The 20715-nt window shown below is 36.0% G+C and overlaps 1 protein-coding gene across 1 annotated transcript in view; it reads right to left on the reverse strand.

The window, feature by feature from the left end:
* Adamts20 (ADAM metallopeptidase with thrombospondin type 1 motif, 20) overlaps window positions 1-20715 on the reverse strand; it is a gene marked incomplete at its 5' end in the record, with an annotated part of 162387 nt that overhangs the window by 60402 nt on the left and 81270 nt on the right. The window contains 4 exon segments of the mRNA XM_005406579.2: window positions 16686-16862; window positions 18416-18577; window positions 19284-19574; window positions 19684-19848. Coding sequence (XP_005406636.1) covers window positions 16686-16862; window positions 18416-18577; window positions 19284-19574; window positions 19684-19848 — 795 coding nt within the window.

Consider the following 20715-nt stretch of genomic DNA (forward strand, 5'->3'; position numbering starts at 1 on the left):
TTTTCTGAAGCAATTCTGGAAGTTCTCTTTCCTGTTTTCAGCTGTGCTGCTGTGGCTGCCTCAGCATCCCAAATCAACTCAAAATGGTGACCCTTCTTGGTCATTTTGACTTTGGAGAAAAGCCGGAAGTCATACAGCACCAGACGGGGTGAGGGGGGGGGGGCAGACACCGTACCGCAATGCTTTAAGAACCCTGCCTTTCTGTCGGATGGCCTCGGACGGCAGCATCCACCACATCTTTTATCACACTTCATAAAGACACTCAAGAAAGAAGACTTCCAGAGCTACTTCAGAAAGTGGTGAGGACAGATGGGAGCATTGTGAGCAGGATCAATGGCACAGAGTCTTTTAGTGTAATTTTTTTAAAATGTAAATTTTACTCTATGTTGTGATCACTCCTTGTGTATGCAAAATCACAAACATCTGGCTTCCTGGATGGAATGAAGCATAAAATTCTTCAGTGTGGGAAGGTCACAAAACGTTTAAAAGAGCAGAAAAGGAACCAAAGTATTCTTTTTCTAAAAATACTGGCTTGTAAGGCATTGCTCACAGTACTAATACTCACAAAATTCTTAAAAACAGGAGCCAGCAAAATAGTCAATTTACCATCCAGGTTTCTGCAAATAATTTATGTACCCCTGTGGGAATTAATAGAAATGAAGCCAAGAAGTTTGCTTTGAGGTAATTTACAAGGGTCCATAAACGAATACACGTAGAGAACTCTCAGAAGTAAATGAGTTCTATGAATATTCTGAAAAGGGAAAGGTCACAGCTGAGGTCAAAGAAACATCACTCCCTTGCACAAATTACTATTTACCATACAGAATAAAAGTCATGAGGAGAGGATGTGTTAAGAATTAATGTCAGGGCTGGGGATTTAGCTCAGCTGCACAGTGCCTGCCTGGCAAGCCCAAGGTCATGAGTTCGGTTCCCGGTACCGGAAACCTCCCCCACTAAAAAAGAATTAATGTCATACATAACTGAATTTAGATAATTTAAAATTATTACCTTAATCACATAAAAGGAATTATTTTTGTTAAAATTCAAGATGAAGTTTTCTGACTTTTTCAGTACTGGTAGTAATGAATGCAGTAATAAAAAGGGCATGGATTTGGAGTCAGACACCTACATTTGAATCTCAGCTGTCTGCTGGGCAGACTTTGGCTAGATACTCAACCTTGCTGATCCTGTCTTCTAGTCATAAAGTGGCAACATAATGCCTACATTCCAGATAATAATTATACTATTAAAAGAAATAATATACAAATGAACCTAAAACCATGCTTGACATAATACTATAAATGCATATGGACTCTTCATTCTCTTTTCCTTTTCTTCCTTTCCCACTTCCCAAGGAAATACAAAATGTACAAATACAATCTAGGGCACTGATTTCTTTATGAAACACATGAATGGAACGTGGGAGTTGTCAGGGGTGAGGTAAGGAGATAATGATCCCAGTGGAATTCCAGAGAAACCCCACCTTGTTCCTCTCTAGAAAAACTTTGCTTACCTAAAATTTAAAAATACATCAGGTACACTTCAAAGTATTTTAAAAGTAGGGATGAAGTAGGTAAAGGGGAGTGCTTAGGAAAACAAGAGGGCCAACAGACATCTAGGCTTAAAAAAAATTCAATTAAAGTGGTGAATGATCAAATGTGTTCATTTGTTGTCCCTTTTTCAATTTTTCTGACCCACAAAATCAACATGCATAAAAATATATCTTAATGACTTCAAAGATCGAGGAAGGTGAGTAGAATGGAGAAGACCAACCAAGCCAAGATAAACTCCTACCTGCAGAATCCCTGCTAGTCCACAGCGGGAGCAACCACCCTTACGCAGGGCTGACGCTCCGGAGGGATCACATGAAGGGGCTCCAGAGCGAGAGCTGTGTATGGGGACAGAGGCTTCTACACACTGAGCTCAGATCCTGTCTCTCTCACTGTGCTCCCCTTGGTCACAAGCACAGCTCTAGGGGGTTCTTCTTATGGGGACTGGGTGTTGCAAAGAAAGAGTCGTAACATACTAACTTCCAGGAAAGAGCACGAGTCACTACACTCTACTCAAATACAGTTGCTAATCATTCATTCCTTTGTGCCTTACTCCATGAGACAGAGAGAAGCTTCAACAGTGCAGGAAATTGTTCAGTAGGAAAAACAGAAAACTACGTTTCCCTCCACTGTAAAGATGGGGCCTAGTGGGAAAGAGGCAATAAAAACTACAGTTAATATGAGGGAGACGTTGGATGCTGCATGACAAAACAAGAACAGAATACTATGACAGCAAAGCAACTAGACTGCGAGGAGAGCTTTTGATAGTTAAGAGACGACTAAAATAAATAATTCAGTAGATGGTTTGGGTATTTGGAAAATCTCAAAGCAAGTAAAACCCCAAGATAAAAGTGGAAAATTGATAGAATAAAAATAAGAAAGTTAGAGAACCAACCCAAGAATCCCTTTATTCAACCAGAAAGAATTAAAGAAATAAGAATAAAGAAAAGGGTTGCAAATAAATTTTCAAAGGACTAATAGCAAATTTCATGCCATTCTCCTTCATGGGAGGGCCCATAGAAATACTTAGCAAACTGAATTTACACACACATGCACATGCACACACACATGCGCACACACACACACAGGGACTTTCTCCTAGAATGTCAGACTGATGGAGATAAAGAGAGTGTACCAAAAATCTCAGTGGCACAGGTGGGGAAACAAGGCCACACACAGCAGATCAGGAGTTAGACCACATCAGGTGTCAGTAAGTAATAAAATTCAAGAGGAAAGTAAAGTCATGCCTAAAAGACTGACAGTAATTATTTTGCAGCTAGAATTCTACAGCCAACCAATTAATCAAATATAGGCTCTGAGTAAAAAAGATCTTCAGATTTGTTTTCTTTCTTTTTCTTCTTTACAGTGAGGTTCAAGAAGAAGTGCTTTACAATGAGATGGTGAACTCAGGTGGGAGAGGGGTGAGGGGAGAGGGAGGACGGAGAGGGAAAGAAATGTGATATAAGAAAAAGTCATCAAAGCTACAGATAAGGCAGGAGATTTCACAGAATCAGATGATGGTGCGGCAGCGTTAAAATGACCCAGGTCACATCAGCAGAGGGTGGAGGGAAATAAGGGTGGGAGTCTAGGGAAGAGGTAGTACCTGAGCATTTAGGAAAGCTATTCACAGAGACTTACACCCCTGGACACTCACCTGAGAGTGCAAATAGTGATCAGGGCATAAAGATCTTAAGTTAATTTTTAAACAAAGCAAGTCCTAACTCAAGGCAAAGTGAGGAGTCGTTTGAGAAAGGAGAGGCCTCCAACTCTGCTCCTCGGCTCCACCCACTTAGTTCCACATACAATACAGCAGCGCTGCTGACTGGTTTGACCAAACTTCACCCGGAGGGTGGGCTGCAGGTCTCGTGGTTCACAGGAGGAAGCCAGAGTTTCAACTTTTATGAGGGAAAGTCAATCGGTCCTCTATTTTTTAATTTTTTTGATGCATCAAGATATAAAAGGACAAGCCTATTATTTGGAGATAAACATCACAGGACATAAGCCAGACAATAAAGATTACTTCTCGGGTGGGAAAAGACCAAAAAAAGACATAGGTCTTTCTTTAAAATTCGCCTTTCACCATGATTTTTTCTTAAACTATGTACATGCGCAACACCAGTAAAACTAGATCCAAAACTATAATCAATGCGATTCAGTTTATTGACGACAGTGTGAAACTCAAGGGCCGTCTCTTCAGAAATGTTTTAGAGTTCTAGATTCATCCTGTTGTGAACACTTTGTGAAGACATACAAGGCACGCTTTCCATGGCTGTACAAAGTCAACACGGGAAAGCTGGGTTACGGCTAAAAATTGAAATTTGATATTATATGGGTCACATTCTAAGCAATGTTCATAATAACATTTGCAGTCCTCTCTGTAACTACATTCTTTACAGTTAGACCATCTGTGCAAATTGTAGGTGTTGCTTTTTGAGATGGCCATAATAAGGACACTGGGAAAATTGAGCAAATGAACAGAATGGATATATTCTACCAGGAAAACAACTAGTTTCAAATATTTACCCTTTGGAGAAAGGATTTGATTGGTTCTTATTTCAATACGCAGAATGAGAACTGGAGGTGAAAATTTCAAATATACATTTAGCTAAACAAAAGAAATAAAAATGGCAAAGTTTTTCTAAAAGTAAGTGGGTTATTTTATGCTGTGATATGCTCTGCAACTTTAGAAAGATGAACTATGACACGGAAACTGTACATTGTATTGGTAAATTTGTTTAAATAATTTACACTTTGTATAGGATAAGAAAGAGAAAAACTGCAAGTTTCTCCTAATTTTAAATTTATTATACCAAAAATTAGAAAAAACATTATCTTAAAAGTACTTTAAGAATCACAACAATCTAATGCTGCATAAATAATATTTGGGGGTTATAAAAGCATATTGCATTATTACTGCTCACTTAAATGAAAAAAAGGCAAATGCTGAATTCCCTTTGGTGGAAAGGGAATTTTACCATCCTCTAGCCTTGAAAATTATCAAATAAATGTCACAGTTTTGTATTGCACATTTTACTATGACATTAGGTATAAAATGAAATTCTGAAGTTATTTCCAGCCATTATATTTCAGTTTCTGATGAAATAGTTTTCTAAACAAGAATTTACCATCACACCACTAGCTAATGATCTTTCCAATTAGTTTCTTTTTTATATTCCTAAGCATCAAAAATTATGAATAATAAAACATTTTCCCAATCTAAAAGAAGCTGAATTTTGTTAATCAGTTTTTTCAATACTTTCACATAAAGAATGCTACATAAAATCTTTATCGTTTGAAAGTAAAACAGAAAACTTTGGATACAACATTTAATAAATACAAAAAAGCCTCTAAAGATCTCTCCTCAGTACAGACCATAATCTTAAATGGCCTACTTTACCATATCTAAATAAATAGAATACCTTATTATTATCATAATATTAGGGTGATTTTCATGTATAAATTTATATGTCAGCAAAAATAGCTACTTTCTAACAAAATATACCCACACATTAATGTCATTAAAATTAAAAACTTGTACATGAGCATTTTATACATGGTAGATACCATATGTGTAACTAACTAATACTGAATAAAAGACTGAAGGAATATGGTATCTAAATAAAAGAGACATGAAAATAAATCTGTAGATATAGAGATCATTCCACTTAGAAGTACTTTCTGTGTTGGGAGGCTGGAGAGAAAAAGCTACAAAAAATGGCTTTTGCCCCAGATGGCTCACTTGAGATGTTAGTAAGAATTGTCTCCTCAGTATTCTATAGCCATGACAAGGAGGAGGCCAAGGAGACAAAACAAAGAGACTGAGAAAAAGCAGCTGCTTTTGCTGCAGCACTAAGAGAAACAGACCCTAAGTCTGATTCCTGGGGCCCCAAGAAGAACTCAATGACTGCATTCATCTGCTACAGCTGTTAAAAGCCAGGCCACCTCAAGAGGAACTGCCCTAAGAAGCCCCCTGGGCCATGCCCTGAATGCAAAGGTTATCACTGGAGATCAGTCTGCCCTCTGAAGTGGAGGCCTCAGAGCTCAGACGCATCCTACCAGTTAGTATAACAGGAATAAGGGGGCCCGGGGCATACTCTGCCTTCTCCCTCTGGCCAGACTGTCCTCTCCATGGAGGAGCCCCAGGTAATCATGACTATAGAGGAAAAAGAACACAGCCGCATGGCACAGAGGTGCAAGTCTCTCGGTCCTTCTTTTCAGTCCTGGCCTTCCTTCTAGCTGTCACACCTCAGTGAAAGGAGTCACTGGTGAGGAGGTAATACACTATTTTTCACAACCATTAGGCTGTAACTACTTGTAAGATCTTTCTTGTGTATCTCTGTCTTCCTGAGAAACCACTTTGAAGATACCACCATGTACTACAGCAGCCATTGATATATTCCTACTAAACTGTCCATAACTCTGTACTGTTTGTATTGTTCCTATGCTATTTTGTAAATGGATGTATGTTTATTACTATGTGTTTCCTACAACAGCCATTGAGAATAGTCAATGAATATTCAATTAGTCACTCATGTATAGATCTATTTATTTCCTTTAGAAACCACTTTGAAGATACCATAGTACAACAACCATTGATAATAACCTACCACTTTTGTCTGTAACTCACTATTATTTGTCTATTTGTTTTCCTGAGAAACTATCTTGTAGATAACAATATGTAAAATAACAACCATTGATAATTGCCTACCACTTTGTAATTCGGTAAGTCCCCCTATTACTATGTTATCCTTCTTTTACTCTTTAAAATAATAAAAAAATAATAATTAAGAAAAAAGAAAATAGTACAAAAAATAAGAATAGCAAAATACAAACAAAACAAAGCAAGGACATTAAAAATGATACAGGGTTTCAAACCAAATGATAAGGATTAACAGCTGTAGCTATATTACATATTGTTATCTTCAACAAAGTTGCTCAGATTACCAGATGTAAGAAGATATATCAGTGGCATAACTGTACTGCTGGTGTCTGATGGGTTGTTGAGGGGAACAGTTAATGAGTAAAAGATTTTTTTATATTTAGACCAATTTTGCATGCTTATATCTGGTAATCTGAGCAACTTCTGGGACGACAACAATTTGCAGTATAATAACCACTGGTGAATTCCTACAATCCTGTCTAGTGACACTATGTATTGTCTCTAATGTTCTTTTAAATTATTATTTTCTTATTCTCTTGAATGATTTGATCAATCTTCTATTCTTGTATCTGGTAATCTGAACACTTTCATTTAAAAGGTGCATTTTTATAAAGTTGAAATGCATATATCCAAGCAAGCCCTTTTAAATATGCAATCTGTGTTACCTGAACAAGCAAAAATTGGGTAATCTTTAGTCCTACAAAAATAACATGGAAAGGAAATATGCATTAATGGATTCTTTTTCTTCAGGATTTCTGTTGTAGTGACTTTATGGGTACCCTGTGGATCAGGACTGGTTTCCTCTCTGCTTGAACCCATGCCAATGTTTGTAGAGAAACTACGACATAGTCGGTGTCCCACATGAGCTACTATGCAAAAGCCAGGTCCCTGAAGCTGAAAAGTGAGAGAGGAGCCATACCTCATTCTCATCCCTATTCCAGATGTGAAAATTCTCCTAAGGCTCAGGAGTAAGTGGTGAAGAGGTTTCTCAAAGATGCAGTGATGAGGTCTCTAAGGTTGGAAAATGAAGAGTAAGGAGCACTGCTGTGACAGAGTAACTCCCCTTTGATTCTTACAGTCATCAAAAAGAATGTACTTGCCATTTCATATCTCCATTTACACAATATAATTTACACAAGTTGATTTTCACACTATATTTAATGGTATCCCAAAGAGAATGATTAGTCATTAATGATACTAAGTGCCTTTTGACTTTACCTATCAAATGTTACACTGGGGTTTGCTCAGTAGGAGCAAAATCTACTAAATTATAACAAGTAAACTTTCCTGAATATATATTTATACCCTGAAAAATTACAAACTAGAAACAAAAATGGTTCTAGTGCAGGAAAACGTTTTCCTGACAATTGTAATGATTACAACAAAGCAGAAATCTGACAACTTGATACTCTATCTCAGTATGTTAATTATATTTTATAACTAGAGTACTTCTTAGTATTAATAAATATTCCATTGAAAGAAATATTTTTCTCAAAAATAATGTGGCCATCTATTTAGACATTGTAATAGTCTGTATTTTTTGATTAAACACCTCAAGTTGTACAGTTAGCTTTTTTTTTTTCTTTCTGCAAAACAGGTTTTTCCATCCCTGGTTTCTACTCATTTTGAATGGCTTCCAACTTCTAAAAGTGGACATTTTTTTAAATGAGTATCAAGATGATATTTAAATCATATGAAGAAGTTAACAATGGTGAAACATTATTCATGAAAAATTCATTTCATCTCTTTCCAGTTTTTGAGGCATCTCCCCACTCTGTATCCCACCATACTCCACTCTTACCTCTACAAACACATATATGACATAATCTTTTTTAAAATGCTCTTACCTGTCGTAATATAAGCTGTCCTATGCCTTGATCAGTTCACATTTTTATTCTCCACTTCTAATGATATCTAACACACGGTAACTGCCACGTAAATATTACTGAATGAATAAATTAGTGGAAATTCATGAAGATTATAAATCCAGGATTTTACATCCTTTTAAAAAAGAACTAGGGAACAGACTAGCTAGATTGTCTTGTTAACTAAATCACCAGTGTGAAAGAGTTATTTCTTCTCCTCCAAAGTTGTTCTTTCAAGTAATTTAAAGACAAATCTCCGCTCTACACAGAAACCAGTGTTGCTGTGCTCCTTGTATGTGTCTACTTGAATCCCCAAAGAGTCTCCCAGCTGTCAGTGAGAAATGGAAACTCTCACTGTTGGCTCCTGCTCTGTAGATACGACTGAGACTGAAAGACACGGGGATGTTACTTCAATATCTGTGTCCAACCAGGTGCTTACATATATCCAAACAATTAAAAATGCCTACGCATCAATAAGGTAAGGTGGAAGAGCCGCTGAAGATGGAAAAGGACTTCAATACACAGAAGAGTCTATCCCATGGGAATAGACAAATATAAATATAAAAACACTCAATTTGGCCACCAGAGAGGTGCAAATTCAAACCACAATGAAATACCACTATAAACTCAATAGAAACACTAAATTGTAAAAGCTTGGTAGTATCAAGTGTTAACAAGGATGTAGGGAACTTGGAACTGCCTTATAAAACCACTTTATAGAACTATCTAATAGTATTAAAACAGAACATATGCACTCACTAAGATTCTATAATTCAAACCCTGGCAACATACCCAGCTGATATGTATGCATGTTTACCAAAAGACACATGCACCTTGTAAGTCCCAAATTCAAAACAATTCCAAATGCTTGTCAACTGGAGAATAAATACCTATAAAAATCGTATTCATTCACTCATACATGTAACTTTATGTTCGTGAAGTGATACAATACTAGATATGATGATAAACTACAATAATATGCAACAAGATCAAATTTCAGATATACTGTGACTATCACTAATTAAACTCCATCCATCTAAAGTTCACTAGCAGGTAAGCTTATTTATGGGATCTGATGTTAGAAAAAGGGTACTATTTGGGGTGTTAATAAAAATGGGGGGCATATGAAACAATTTCTGGGGTGCTGTTGTTCTTACTTCAGGTACCGGTTGTACAGGGATGTTCCCTTTTGGAAATGTGTTGCCCTGTGTCTTTATGATTTGAAACTTTGCTAGAAGTTACCCATTTATTTCCATAACTGTTTAAAGGACAAAACTGAACTTCAGTCCAAGTTGGCTTCTGTTTCATAGTACAGTATAATTTGCCTAAGGGGGTATCGTTTTAGATTGGTATAGTATGAGCCTTCTCTTCTTAGCTCTTCTTCTCCTTGAGGAGAAAGACTATGTTCTTACAGGTCAAGTGGTAATGATAACCAAAACTCATGGAGCCTTGATGCAACAGGTTCTACGCCAACCGCTTTTTGTACTGCTCCATTTTATTTATCCTAAAAATATCCTTTTGAGGTAGTTACTATTTAATGTCAAGAAAATGGAATCTTACAAATGTTACATTACGTGCCAGATGTCATTCAATAAAATGAGTCTTAAACTCAGGCAGGCACTCTACTACTACAGCTCTTACCCAACCTACAAGATCTAGGCCTGTGTCAGTCGACCTAACAATAGTGATATCTCATCACACTCTTTTACGTTCCGCTGGGTGAAGTCAAGGTTACATTCTTTTAGGTAAGACGAGTATCTTGTTCATCGTCATCGTACCGGCCCTGCTTGCAATCTCAGGGCCTCAAATTGCCTCCTTCTCCTGGCTCGCCTTGCTCCTCTGCAAGCCCAAACTTCACCGATCTCCAAGTTACCCATTGTGATGTTTCTCAACTCTATTCTCTTGACAGTCACACTGTTGCCAAGACGCCGGCTTGCGTGTCATCTCCCACTTGCAGATGTCCCCACTTTTTGGTCGGGAACAACCACTAATCTCCCCTTCACCAGCTCCTGCTACTTTCACAGTATTAGCTTGCTTATATTTTACCGTGAGAATTATCGATGAATCTTCCTGAAACACAGCTTTGATCTCTACACACCAAAAACTCAACGGTTTCTCTACATCTACTGAATAGAACAAGATTTTTAAATATCTTTTAAGTATATTACACATAGGTCTTTTGAGATACGGTCCTAATTCAGAAGGCACTCTGATCCCTTCCTTTCACAAACCAGCATCACAAACTCACTGTCATTACAAACAAGTCAAACTGAATTACCTTTTCTGATCCGTGCAATTTTGCTCCAGAAGGTCTCCTACCTCCTCCTACCTCCTTTCCCGCCCAAATCTCATTTACCCATCGAGACCTAAGTCTTCTCCTCCCAAATCCCCCCTCATCTTTCTCCAATAGGACATGTACTCTCACTTTTCATGAGATACCTTTTCATCTTATTTGTGTGTATTTTTAATTCTTATTGCCCATGAATCCTTTAAAGCAGAATACCACTCCCCTTCCTGTTTAGTTTTCTATGTTTCTTAGCCTAATGTTTAATACACGTAGCTCTCAAGAATCTTGAGCAGAGAAATGGATGGATTTTTGGGAGCTTTACTCCCTTCAAAATTACTTCTGTTTTTTTTTTTTTCTGGTACCGGGAATCGAACTCACGACCTCGCGCTTGCCAAGCAGGTGCTGTGCTGCTGAGCTAAATCCCCAGCCCCTATAATTATTTCTAAATTCTCTGTTTTCAGGTGTCAAATTCTAAAATACGAATCTCAGAGGGATCAAAGAAAGCTCAGCTATTTTAGAGGATCATTTTCAAGTGCAGTTAGCAACTGGTTAAGTGGCTCCTATGTGGTGTGCCAAATGATCTTTAAAAAACTGCAGTATTTCATTAAATTCTTACAAATATAGCTATAAAATATGATGAATACCAGCTTTAATGCACTGAAGATCGTATAATAGGTTATGATCATAAAGTACCTTTGCATATCCTACTAAATTTACGAATACAGTGAATTAGCATGTTCAATTTAATTACAAGTCTAATATTTATTTAAGTACAGCTTTGGAACAACACAATCAGTTGATGGTGTACATGATAACAAACAACACAAAATTTCAATCTTGGCTCTGTCAATACATGGATTTAGGGTAGGTACTAAACCTGAGGGTCTAACTGACAGTCTTTGAAAAGCCTAGCTTAGAGGCAGCAAGGACATTTACTAGAGTAGCAAAACTATTATTTTAAGAATTTCTATTTCTATTTTGTTTTACCTAATGGAATAAAGCCATTAAGCTTTGTATATGGGGCCCTATACTGTCAGTTTGACTTACAGCATGGTAGGATACATGAAGTTTCACAACACAGCTGCTCACTACGGCTGGCGTGCGGGTGACATTATCAATATAAACCCAGTCCTCTGGTGAGAGCAGAGAGATGCCCCGAGAACCTGCTAGTGGGTGCCACTCTGTGGTTTAGTTTTAAGAAAACGGAGAGTTTGGCTGATTCTGTTAACTCATAAACAGTAGCAGGCTAGTGAACGGATTACTAGTTCTGTGTGATGAAAAAGAGGCGTGTGTCAAGTGTGATATTAACATCCACCCTCTAAGGTGAAGGAGAAATGTAACAGCGGAGGAGAAACACACTGCTTTTGGAAACTCCTAATAAGAACATTTGAAATGTTTGAAAATGTTTGTGTCATGTGATTTTTGTCATTTTTGTATGTCCTTAAAGCACTGCAGCAAAAATTTCTAACCTGCTTCAACGACTTTCAGATCTTTCAAAGTTTAAAACCCTTTAGCTTCAAAGGTATTTAAGATATAAAAATGGAATCTATGAAAATGGAAATTTGTGAGGCAAATTTCAAGTTTTTGAACAGTGACTAGTGGATTCAAAACTAATTTCTAGTATATGACAGGAGCATCTAATGATAAACTGCTATCAATTTAAGATATTTTTTCACTATGAAAACTATTAAAACTTCATTTTGAATTAAACTATGCTTTTAAAAACACTCTAACTGGGTTGACCCAAGACTTTCAAAACTGATGAAACATACTTTATCTCTTTTTAGTGATAAATGAGATGGTTATAGCAGTAATTCAATAAGAAAAATTTTGGAACCATTCCTAAAATAAAATTATATTTAATATTAAATATTTAATTTACTTTTTAAAATTTATGACCTTATATCTTCTCTAAATCAGGTAATTATATATTAGTTTCTATATGATATATATAAATATATGATAAAATATAAAAACACATTTAAGACATTTTGAGAAGTATATAATAATTAGGAATCAATTGACTAGAAAATCTCAAACAAAAGGCAAAATATTAATCATGCAGAAGTAATTATGTAATTATGTTGTAATTATGTAATTATGTAGAAAATAAAATAATTATGTAGAAAACAAAATATATAGTAATTATGTAGAAAGTAAAATGATTTCTCAAACTAACTGAAAACTGACACACAAAGTCTCTATACAAAATTTGGGATACCTAATTACTCTAATATCAACAATGTTTATACATTATATAAATATCTCATCATGTAGTACATCCGTATTGTGAAATATTTAATGACAATTTTTTTTGTTTGTTTTTTGGGGTTTTTTTTTTGGTTCTTTTCCAGTACCGGGGATAGAACTCACGACCTTGCGCTTGTCAGGCAGGCGCTGTGCCGCTGAGCTAAATCCCCAGCCCTGTGGAATATTTAGATCAATTTCTTCTAAACATATCTTAAATTTTTTTCTAGAGATTCTTAAACACTTTGAAGCAGGGTGCCTGGGGAAACAGAAGAATTACCACAGACACATGGGCATTTCTCTTTCCTTAACATAGAAATATAAAGAAAATACTGCATATCACCACTTATGTTGAAATACTTTTTAGAGTTACTGTATGCTCTACATTCTCACTTCACTTAACATCGTAAGACCCACAGTTTATTTCTTCTTTTATGATCTTATCATTGCTTAGAATATCTACCTACATTTTCCTATCATACATTTCAAACCTGCAGGGTCCCTCTGTGTCTCTAAAATTATTTTTGGAGCCTCCATATCTAGGTCAATTTATAAATCTTTCCATGTTCTCCCTTCTGGCATGGCATAAAATTCACATGGGCAGAACAGGAAGACACTGTCACCTATGTAAAGCCTATTCTTTCTTTGGTGTAGGGTACCGGGAATCAGTATTCTTTGAGCGCAGAACTAGACGAACTCATCTCTTGCTAAGTGATGATACAATGTACCCTACTACTTCAGGTTTTCTAAGATTTACTAGTAGAATTCTGTACTAAAATACAGTCTTCAGTATTAATTTTTTTAAACTATTAACCATTTATAATTATGAATCTTCACTATTATAAGTCGCATGATTATTACTGAAAGGAAATGAGAATTCCACCGTGGATTATGATCACCCATTTATTTAGCAATTCATTGCTGAACTGCGTACTCCTAGTAAGTAAACATGGTGTCTAGTTTGTTTCTAGTGATGAGGTATCATGCCTAATATATAGTAATTATTCATGCTTTTTAGGAAAATCAGCACATGTATCTTAGAAGGGTATGGCAGACAGCATAATAAATAGAAAGACTATTTTCATACATAATAAATACTTCTATACTGAATTTTAAAATTCATGTAAAAATTGATTTCCAACCTACTTGCTATCTTTATATGTGGCTTTTGCAAACTTAAGATGATAATTAATGACTGTGGATGTAACAGTCCACTTTACAAAGTCAAAACAAGGAACGGTCTCCTTACTGCATTTCCCGAGAGCCTTGACCCTGGGCAGCTGCCAGCACACTTCCCGCACACCTTTCGCCTCGCGGGGGCGCTGCAGGGGCGGAGCAGATGGATACCTCTGCTGAGACCCCAGGTGCTGCTGAGACCCTAGGTGTTCGTGTGTTACACACACTTGTTAACTGACACACTTGGGGCTTCCTGGGTGTGTACTAATCCCACAAGCTCATTCCTGAAAGTGGTTTTGTTGCATTCCATTGTATCATATTGGAAATTTAGTGAGAAAAATGTTCTTTAAGGAAAAAAGAAAAAATTTCGTTAACTCGTCATCAACTTCAGGACCCACTGGAACAGACATTATTTGTCTACCAAATATTTCATTCTACGTAGGGAGTAAGTAAAATGTAGGAAAATGAATTACTTCTTAAGTGAGACTTGGTGAGAAAATTATGTAAATTGTAAATCTGCTTAAAAAGAATTTGTTAGAATGGTCCAAAAACATTACTATGTCTGAAAAAGAAAAAAGTAATGTTTTTACTCATTTTGAAAGACTACCTTGATCATAAGCACATCTAAGTTACTAAATAAAATTATGCACATCACTTATTTTTATTTATTGTTTATAATATACAAACATGAAAATATTAACATTTATAATATTTAAATGTTGATAGCCAAATAATAAACCTTGTATTTTTAAGTCCAATGATAGTTTTTTAACAGAACTACTATCTGAAAAATAGCATTAGCTTATACATATATGAAGTAAAATTATGAAAACATACACTCTTCAGCAATTAAATGTTTAATGAGAGATATTAACAAATTCATTAAGAAAAATAGCACCAAAACAAAAGAGACAATACAATATCTGATCAGTAACTTAAAATACTTTAGGTATTGATTCAGTAAGTAAAATTACAGCATGGATTTGGATTATGCACAGCACAAAGCAACATACATCATTAATACACGAAGGTTAAAATACAATTATTTCACAGGGACTAATCACAAAAATACAGATATTAAATAACAGGCATAGGTTAAGATGTATTTATTCCTTCTGTTACTGCAGAATGAGATTTCCCACATTACAGACACTATGTGTAATCTTACAACTTTCTAATATTAACTTAAATGATTTGGCACTGCCTACTTTCATTTTCCTTTAAAATGAAAGAGATGTCATTGATGTACCTACACTTGCACACATAGATCCTCTAACTTAATGAACAGGGTCTGTTGCAAATAAAATTATCCATGAAAGAATATTAATCTGGGGTGTTGATAAGAGGTAGTCTGAAGTTTACTTAGTATATGGCAACACAGAAAGAGAGAAAAGATGGTACTTGCTTCTGATATCAAAACTTCAGGTCCCCTAAATCCTTTTAATATAAAAGGCTAACTGAACAAATAAATAGTGTCTATCTGATAAAAGAAATTTGGGCACTTAACAATATATATGTACTATATACATGGAGTGAAGTAAATAAATAAGTTTGTAAACATTCTGATATAAACATTTATTTGTGATTTTAAAAACATCGTTTTCAATTTATCAAAAAATAAAAATATTACAGTTCTTCACTAGTGCAAAGATTGAATTATCCAAAGAACTCCTTTTGGAAGAGACATGCAGCAAATAATGAAGAAATTTTGTAGTTACGTCTTACTATTGCATAACTTGTAGTTTTTTTTTTCTTTATTATTTACTTTATAAGGTTAAAAAGTTACCTACTGAGAGGACTTTAATGAAAATCAGGCTTTTCACCTATGATATCACTCATGTGTGATGTACTATAGCACGAAACAGATCTATTGGAATATAGGTACATTCCAACACAACATACAAATACCATGTGAATACCACAGTGGGTACGCAGTGGGTTTTGCTTGGGCAAAACAGGCAAGCATCAAAACTGATTGTAAAAGTGGAGTTACAATTTTTTCCAAGTAAAGAATGGCTTAACCTTATAAATTTAGTTATAACTAGATTATAGACTAAGATAAATTTTTCATCTGAATTGTACTGTTCATGATTTTACAAGACAAAAGTGATCAAACTCTCAGTATATTTTCTGTATTAATTATTCGTCAAAGCCTGGATATTTGAAGAATACCAGAGAAAAATAAACTATTGATAAGTAATATTTGAGTTTTGTCTATGGCTCCAAAAAATTACCCCAGAAGATCAAAATATTCCTATACCACAGGAAATCCACATAGTGGAAAAAATGAATATTCATATAAATAACTATATAAATCACACTTTTTCATGATGTATTTAACAAACTGTAAACAATTTACTTTATGTAAGTAAATCTTTCTATCTTTTCTTTAACATAATATTTTCACATTTCCAAACAAAATAATAAGGTTAACAATGATAAAAATAAGTTTTAAAAGAATGGTTCTTTTTGCTTCTGTATCAGTTACTGGACATAGACAAAAGCCACATACAATTACATGCTCAATCAGTACATAGCTTACTTTGCCACTGTTACGCGTAAAATGTTAACATTATATACAAATGCAAATAGCAAGACATTTCTGATTAACATGAGGGCAAGCCAAAGACGGAAGGGGAAACTATTTCCATTAGAATGGCGCTATGGTCCAAAATTCACATGTAAAAATAAATACATATAAAAGCACTACATATTACAGTACTTGAGTGGATTCCTCAATTTATCAAATTTAATAACACAGGCTAAGGTGGCTAATGGTCTGCTTCTCAAAACAATTAGAGAAGAGATAGTGGGTGGCGTTCACAATTTATAAAGAGAGAAAATTAAAGTGAGAGAGACAGTGAAATAAAGCAACCAAAAGACTCAGAGTGCTATCGTACCGATCTCCACGGTCCTCGCTGCCACGACACGTTTTCAGGGCAAGCGTGCACGTGGCACTGTGCCACCCTGGGCGGCTTGCTCTGCTCGTCACAGTTGTGCTCTTGTGACACTTGGCCGTTGGGGAACTGACAGATTACAAATCTCGACTTTATTCCTCCTCCACAAGTCTGTGTACACTAAAAATAAGAAGAGGAAAATTCAGAGTTACGAGGCTTCAGACAGACTATTCTACGGTTAAAATGTGATGAGTAATGCTAGAGTTTAAAGTTTATTTCCTTCTGATCTTTGTGATCATTTTCCTTACTTAAAAAATCAATCAGTACATAGCTGATCAAAAATCAAAGTTTTAAATCCAGGATTTAAAAAACTGACATTCTGAAAATGGGTACAATATGATATTTCAATAATGTATCAAAAGCCTATATGATAATGTTAGCAGGGTAAGTCAGACACAAAGCAACTTACCTAGCATTAATTTTACAGCATATGCTATCTAATCAGTGGATTACAGCGTACTCATGACAGCTAATAACTAATAATAATGAAAAGATATTCAGTACACATTACATGAAAACAGCAGGTAGCAAAGTAGTGTGTACTGTGAATCTGATTATATAACCCATTAGAACAAGAACCAAGCAGGAAGTATACTACAATGGTGAAAGTTCTTATTTCTTTATATTTTCTCATGAGACATGAATTTTCAAAATGAACATACTTAAATTCACAAACCATGAAGTGACTTTAATTTTGGAAAACAGAACTCCATTTTTAAAATGTTTTTAATGTTTATTAGCACCTAGTCAAAAGTGTATCTATTGAAAATGATTTCCAAATATTCTATGAGAAGTTGTGTATGAAAACTATTGAGTAAATCATCTGACTAAATAAATGAAGTGATTTATCACATTAAAATATATATTTGTTTCTCATTCTTATTCATTCAAAATATGGGTGGGAATAATATTCGCGTGATTTTTTCTTTCCTTGTCCTGGAGACTGGGCTACTGTACCCTTGTTCCTTTTCATTTTTTATTTTGAGACAGGGTCTTGTAAAGTCATAGAGTTGCCCAGGTTGGGCTCTATCTTGCAATTCTGACCCTCCCCACCAGAGTACTAGAATTACAGGTGTGCACCGCCATGGCCAGCTTCAAAGTGACCATTTCAAAAATTATCTTTATATTTCCAGTATCTCCAGCTGTCTTACTTAAAGGAAAAGATTCACAAAATGAACAGCTTAGCAACAGGATAAAACATGGTCTAAAATATCAACCTTGTTTTGTACATTTCTATCAACCCAATTTCTGAGAAATGTAAATAATAACATAGTAACTTTACAAGGCTATTAGTAGTTCTGATATATTAGCTACTACATCAGGCCTTGTTCCAAAATCTAGAATATACGTTTTCTATTATGGGTGAGTGATTAACTTCTACCATGAAAGAATATCTGTTAAAATAACATGGTTTTGAGGTGGGCTGGGGATTTAGCTCAGCGGCACAGCACCTGACTGGCAAGGTCGTGAGTTCGATTCCTGGTACCAGAAAAAAACCAACACCAAAAAAAAAAAAAAAAAAGTAAAATAACACAGTTTTAATCATTCAGTTAAAGAAAAAACTCTTTCCATATATAGTACAGTGAAGTAATATCCAATTGTATCCAATGACATAACTTTCTGTGTCCCGAGATGAAATGATCCCCACAAACTCAGGGAATATCATGACTTACTTCTCCCCAGCTTCCGTAGTTCCAGCGTGGACAAGGTCCCAAGTCACAGTGCTTTGACTCTGCTGGCTTTGAGGCTGCGTCACAGAAACGGGCACTCTGTCCATTCCCATTCTGGCAGACCACAACCCTGTGCTGCAGACCTCCAGCACAGCTGCGCGAACACTGGCAGGAGAAAGCGCAGAGACACACAACTGCAGACTCCACACCGCGAGGCACACAGCAGAAAAACCCGCGGACTCAGCCAGAAGCAAATTCAGCTTTAAAATCGTCCTCACTGGGTTGCCAATCGCAATCAAGAAAACCTGTCAGAACACTTGAGTTTTACTGATGGTTTTCCTAGAATTCACTGCAGTAAAGGTACATCTCTAAACCCTGCTAAGAATAATCCTTCACCCTTACTCTGAGTACAGTATAAGGAAGAAGGAATTATGGTCTCACTGTGAAGGAATAAAAAACATAAGGTAGTCTTATGTTTAACTTTTATTTTGGTGCTTTTCTTATTATTTCTTCACTAACCACACAAAAAATACGAACAACTGTACCTTTTGTATTGCTACATAGTAGTATTTTTCATCATCATTTGTAGTCTTACTTCCTAAAAGGTTTTCCCTTGTTTTTATTATAGTGAACTCTAATTCGATTGTTTTCAAGTGCATTCTTCTGTAATCATAGTATCACGTTAATGTATAATTCAGTAAGAAATCTGGGGATTTGTAATCGGCCTCAAAAATGTTTAATCCTTTGAAGATTTAAGCTATTGGTCTTCAGATAAACTAAGCATTAAGAGCATTTGCGTGTGGGTATATCTGTTAAAGGGCTGTATTATGAAAAGTTACAGAATTAATATAACTCAATAAAAATGTCTTACTGATCCCCACGGTCCTATTCTCCACTGGTTTCCTCTGATTGACAGATGGCCCCCCTGATTTTGATTATCTTCAGGCTTGTGAGTTAGTGGCAAGTTCCTGCCCGGCAAATGGCTGGGCTGCTCAGAGGAACTAGGAAAGTGGCCGTGCGGAGGTGGGCAGGCTGCCAGGTTGCACTCTTGTTCTGCCAAGGGGCGGAGTTCGGGGTTACAGAGACTCTCCTCAGTGGGCTGGTGGTAGCTGATGCATACAACTTGTCTGGTTGTTTTTCCACGGCCACAGGAAGCTGAACACTGGTCAGAAATGTCAATATTGACAGTGGAACACACTCTATTAATGTTGTATTAAATGTCAAATTTTACATTTAAATTTGTGCTTCTTTTTTTTCATAAGAGTACTTACAGGTGACCAATTTCCTGCTTGCCATTCTCCACATGGGCTAAAACAGACGGATACTTCAGCGGGTCTGGGTAGGTGCGCGCAGTATGCTTCGTCTGCTATTGCACCGTGAGCATCACGACAGCTTACGTAGCGGGCCTGACTGCCTCTTCCACAAGACACCGAGCACTTAAAAAAAAAACCAGGGCATTTGAGATGTTATAGAGTACCCTTCTCCTCAGGGCTGTTACATTTCTAAAAAACCCTTTCCTGCAAAAACATAAATTACAAATACTATCACCCAGCATTACTTATGAGTCAAATTCAGATGGGGCCAATAAATACTAGAGTTTAGACAGGAAATTTCTGTGATAATTTACTGTACATAATGGCTTGAAATAATGCTTACATATCAATATTAAAGGTACTGAAAACATTTTGTGTCAGAGAATCTTATCGTTAAAAATAACACTGAGAGACTCAAGTAGCTGGGCGTGGTTGCACACGCTTGTAATCCTGAGGTTGAGGCAGGAGGACTGTTGTGAGTTCAAGACCAGCCTGGGCTACAAAGTGAGCTCAAGGCCAGCTTGAACTGCACAGCAAGACCCTGTCTCAAAAAGACAAAAAAAAAAAAGACTCCAGTAATAGAGTATCTATGATCCCATAAGTAAAATGTAAGTGTAAAGCAAATTATATATTCCAAATAGATTAACCCTAAAAGACTTCAGTAATACAGTATCTATGATCCCAAATGCATGTAGTTCAAAGTTGATAAACGCCTGTTATCACATCTATTTCTCATAACAACGTATGACATAACAGTATCATTATCAGCATTTTGTACTTTAGAAAATAGATCCTGAAGATTTAAATGTCCTGCTCAGAGACAAAGGCTTTTGAAAGGCAAAACATGATTCAGCTATTAATTTACCTAATCCTAGATTCTATACTTCTTCCATACCCTCAAATTACCTCAGAATTAATACACACATGAGAAGATCTGGAGCAACTATTTTGTTGACGTCTCCAAGCCTCCATAAAAGTAATAGCGGTGTT

The sequence above is a fragment of the Chinchilla lanigera genome, unplaced genomic scaffold (assembly GCF_000276665.1).
Source record: "Chinchilla lanigera isolate Chin_1 unplaced genomic scaffold, ChiLan1.0 scaffold00099, whole genome shotgun sequence".
Taxonomy (NCBI): domain Eukaryota; kingdom Metazoa; phylum Chordata; class Mammalia; order Rodentia; family Chinchillidae; genus Chinchilla; species Chinchilla lanigera.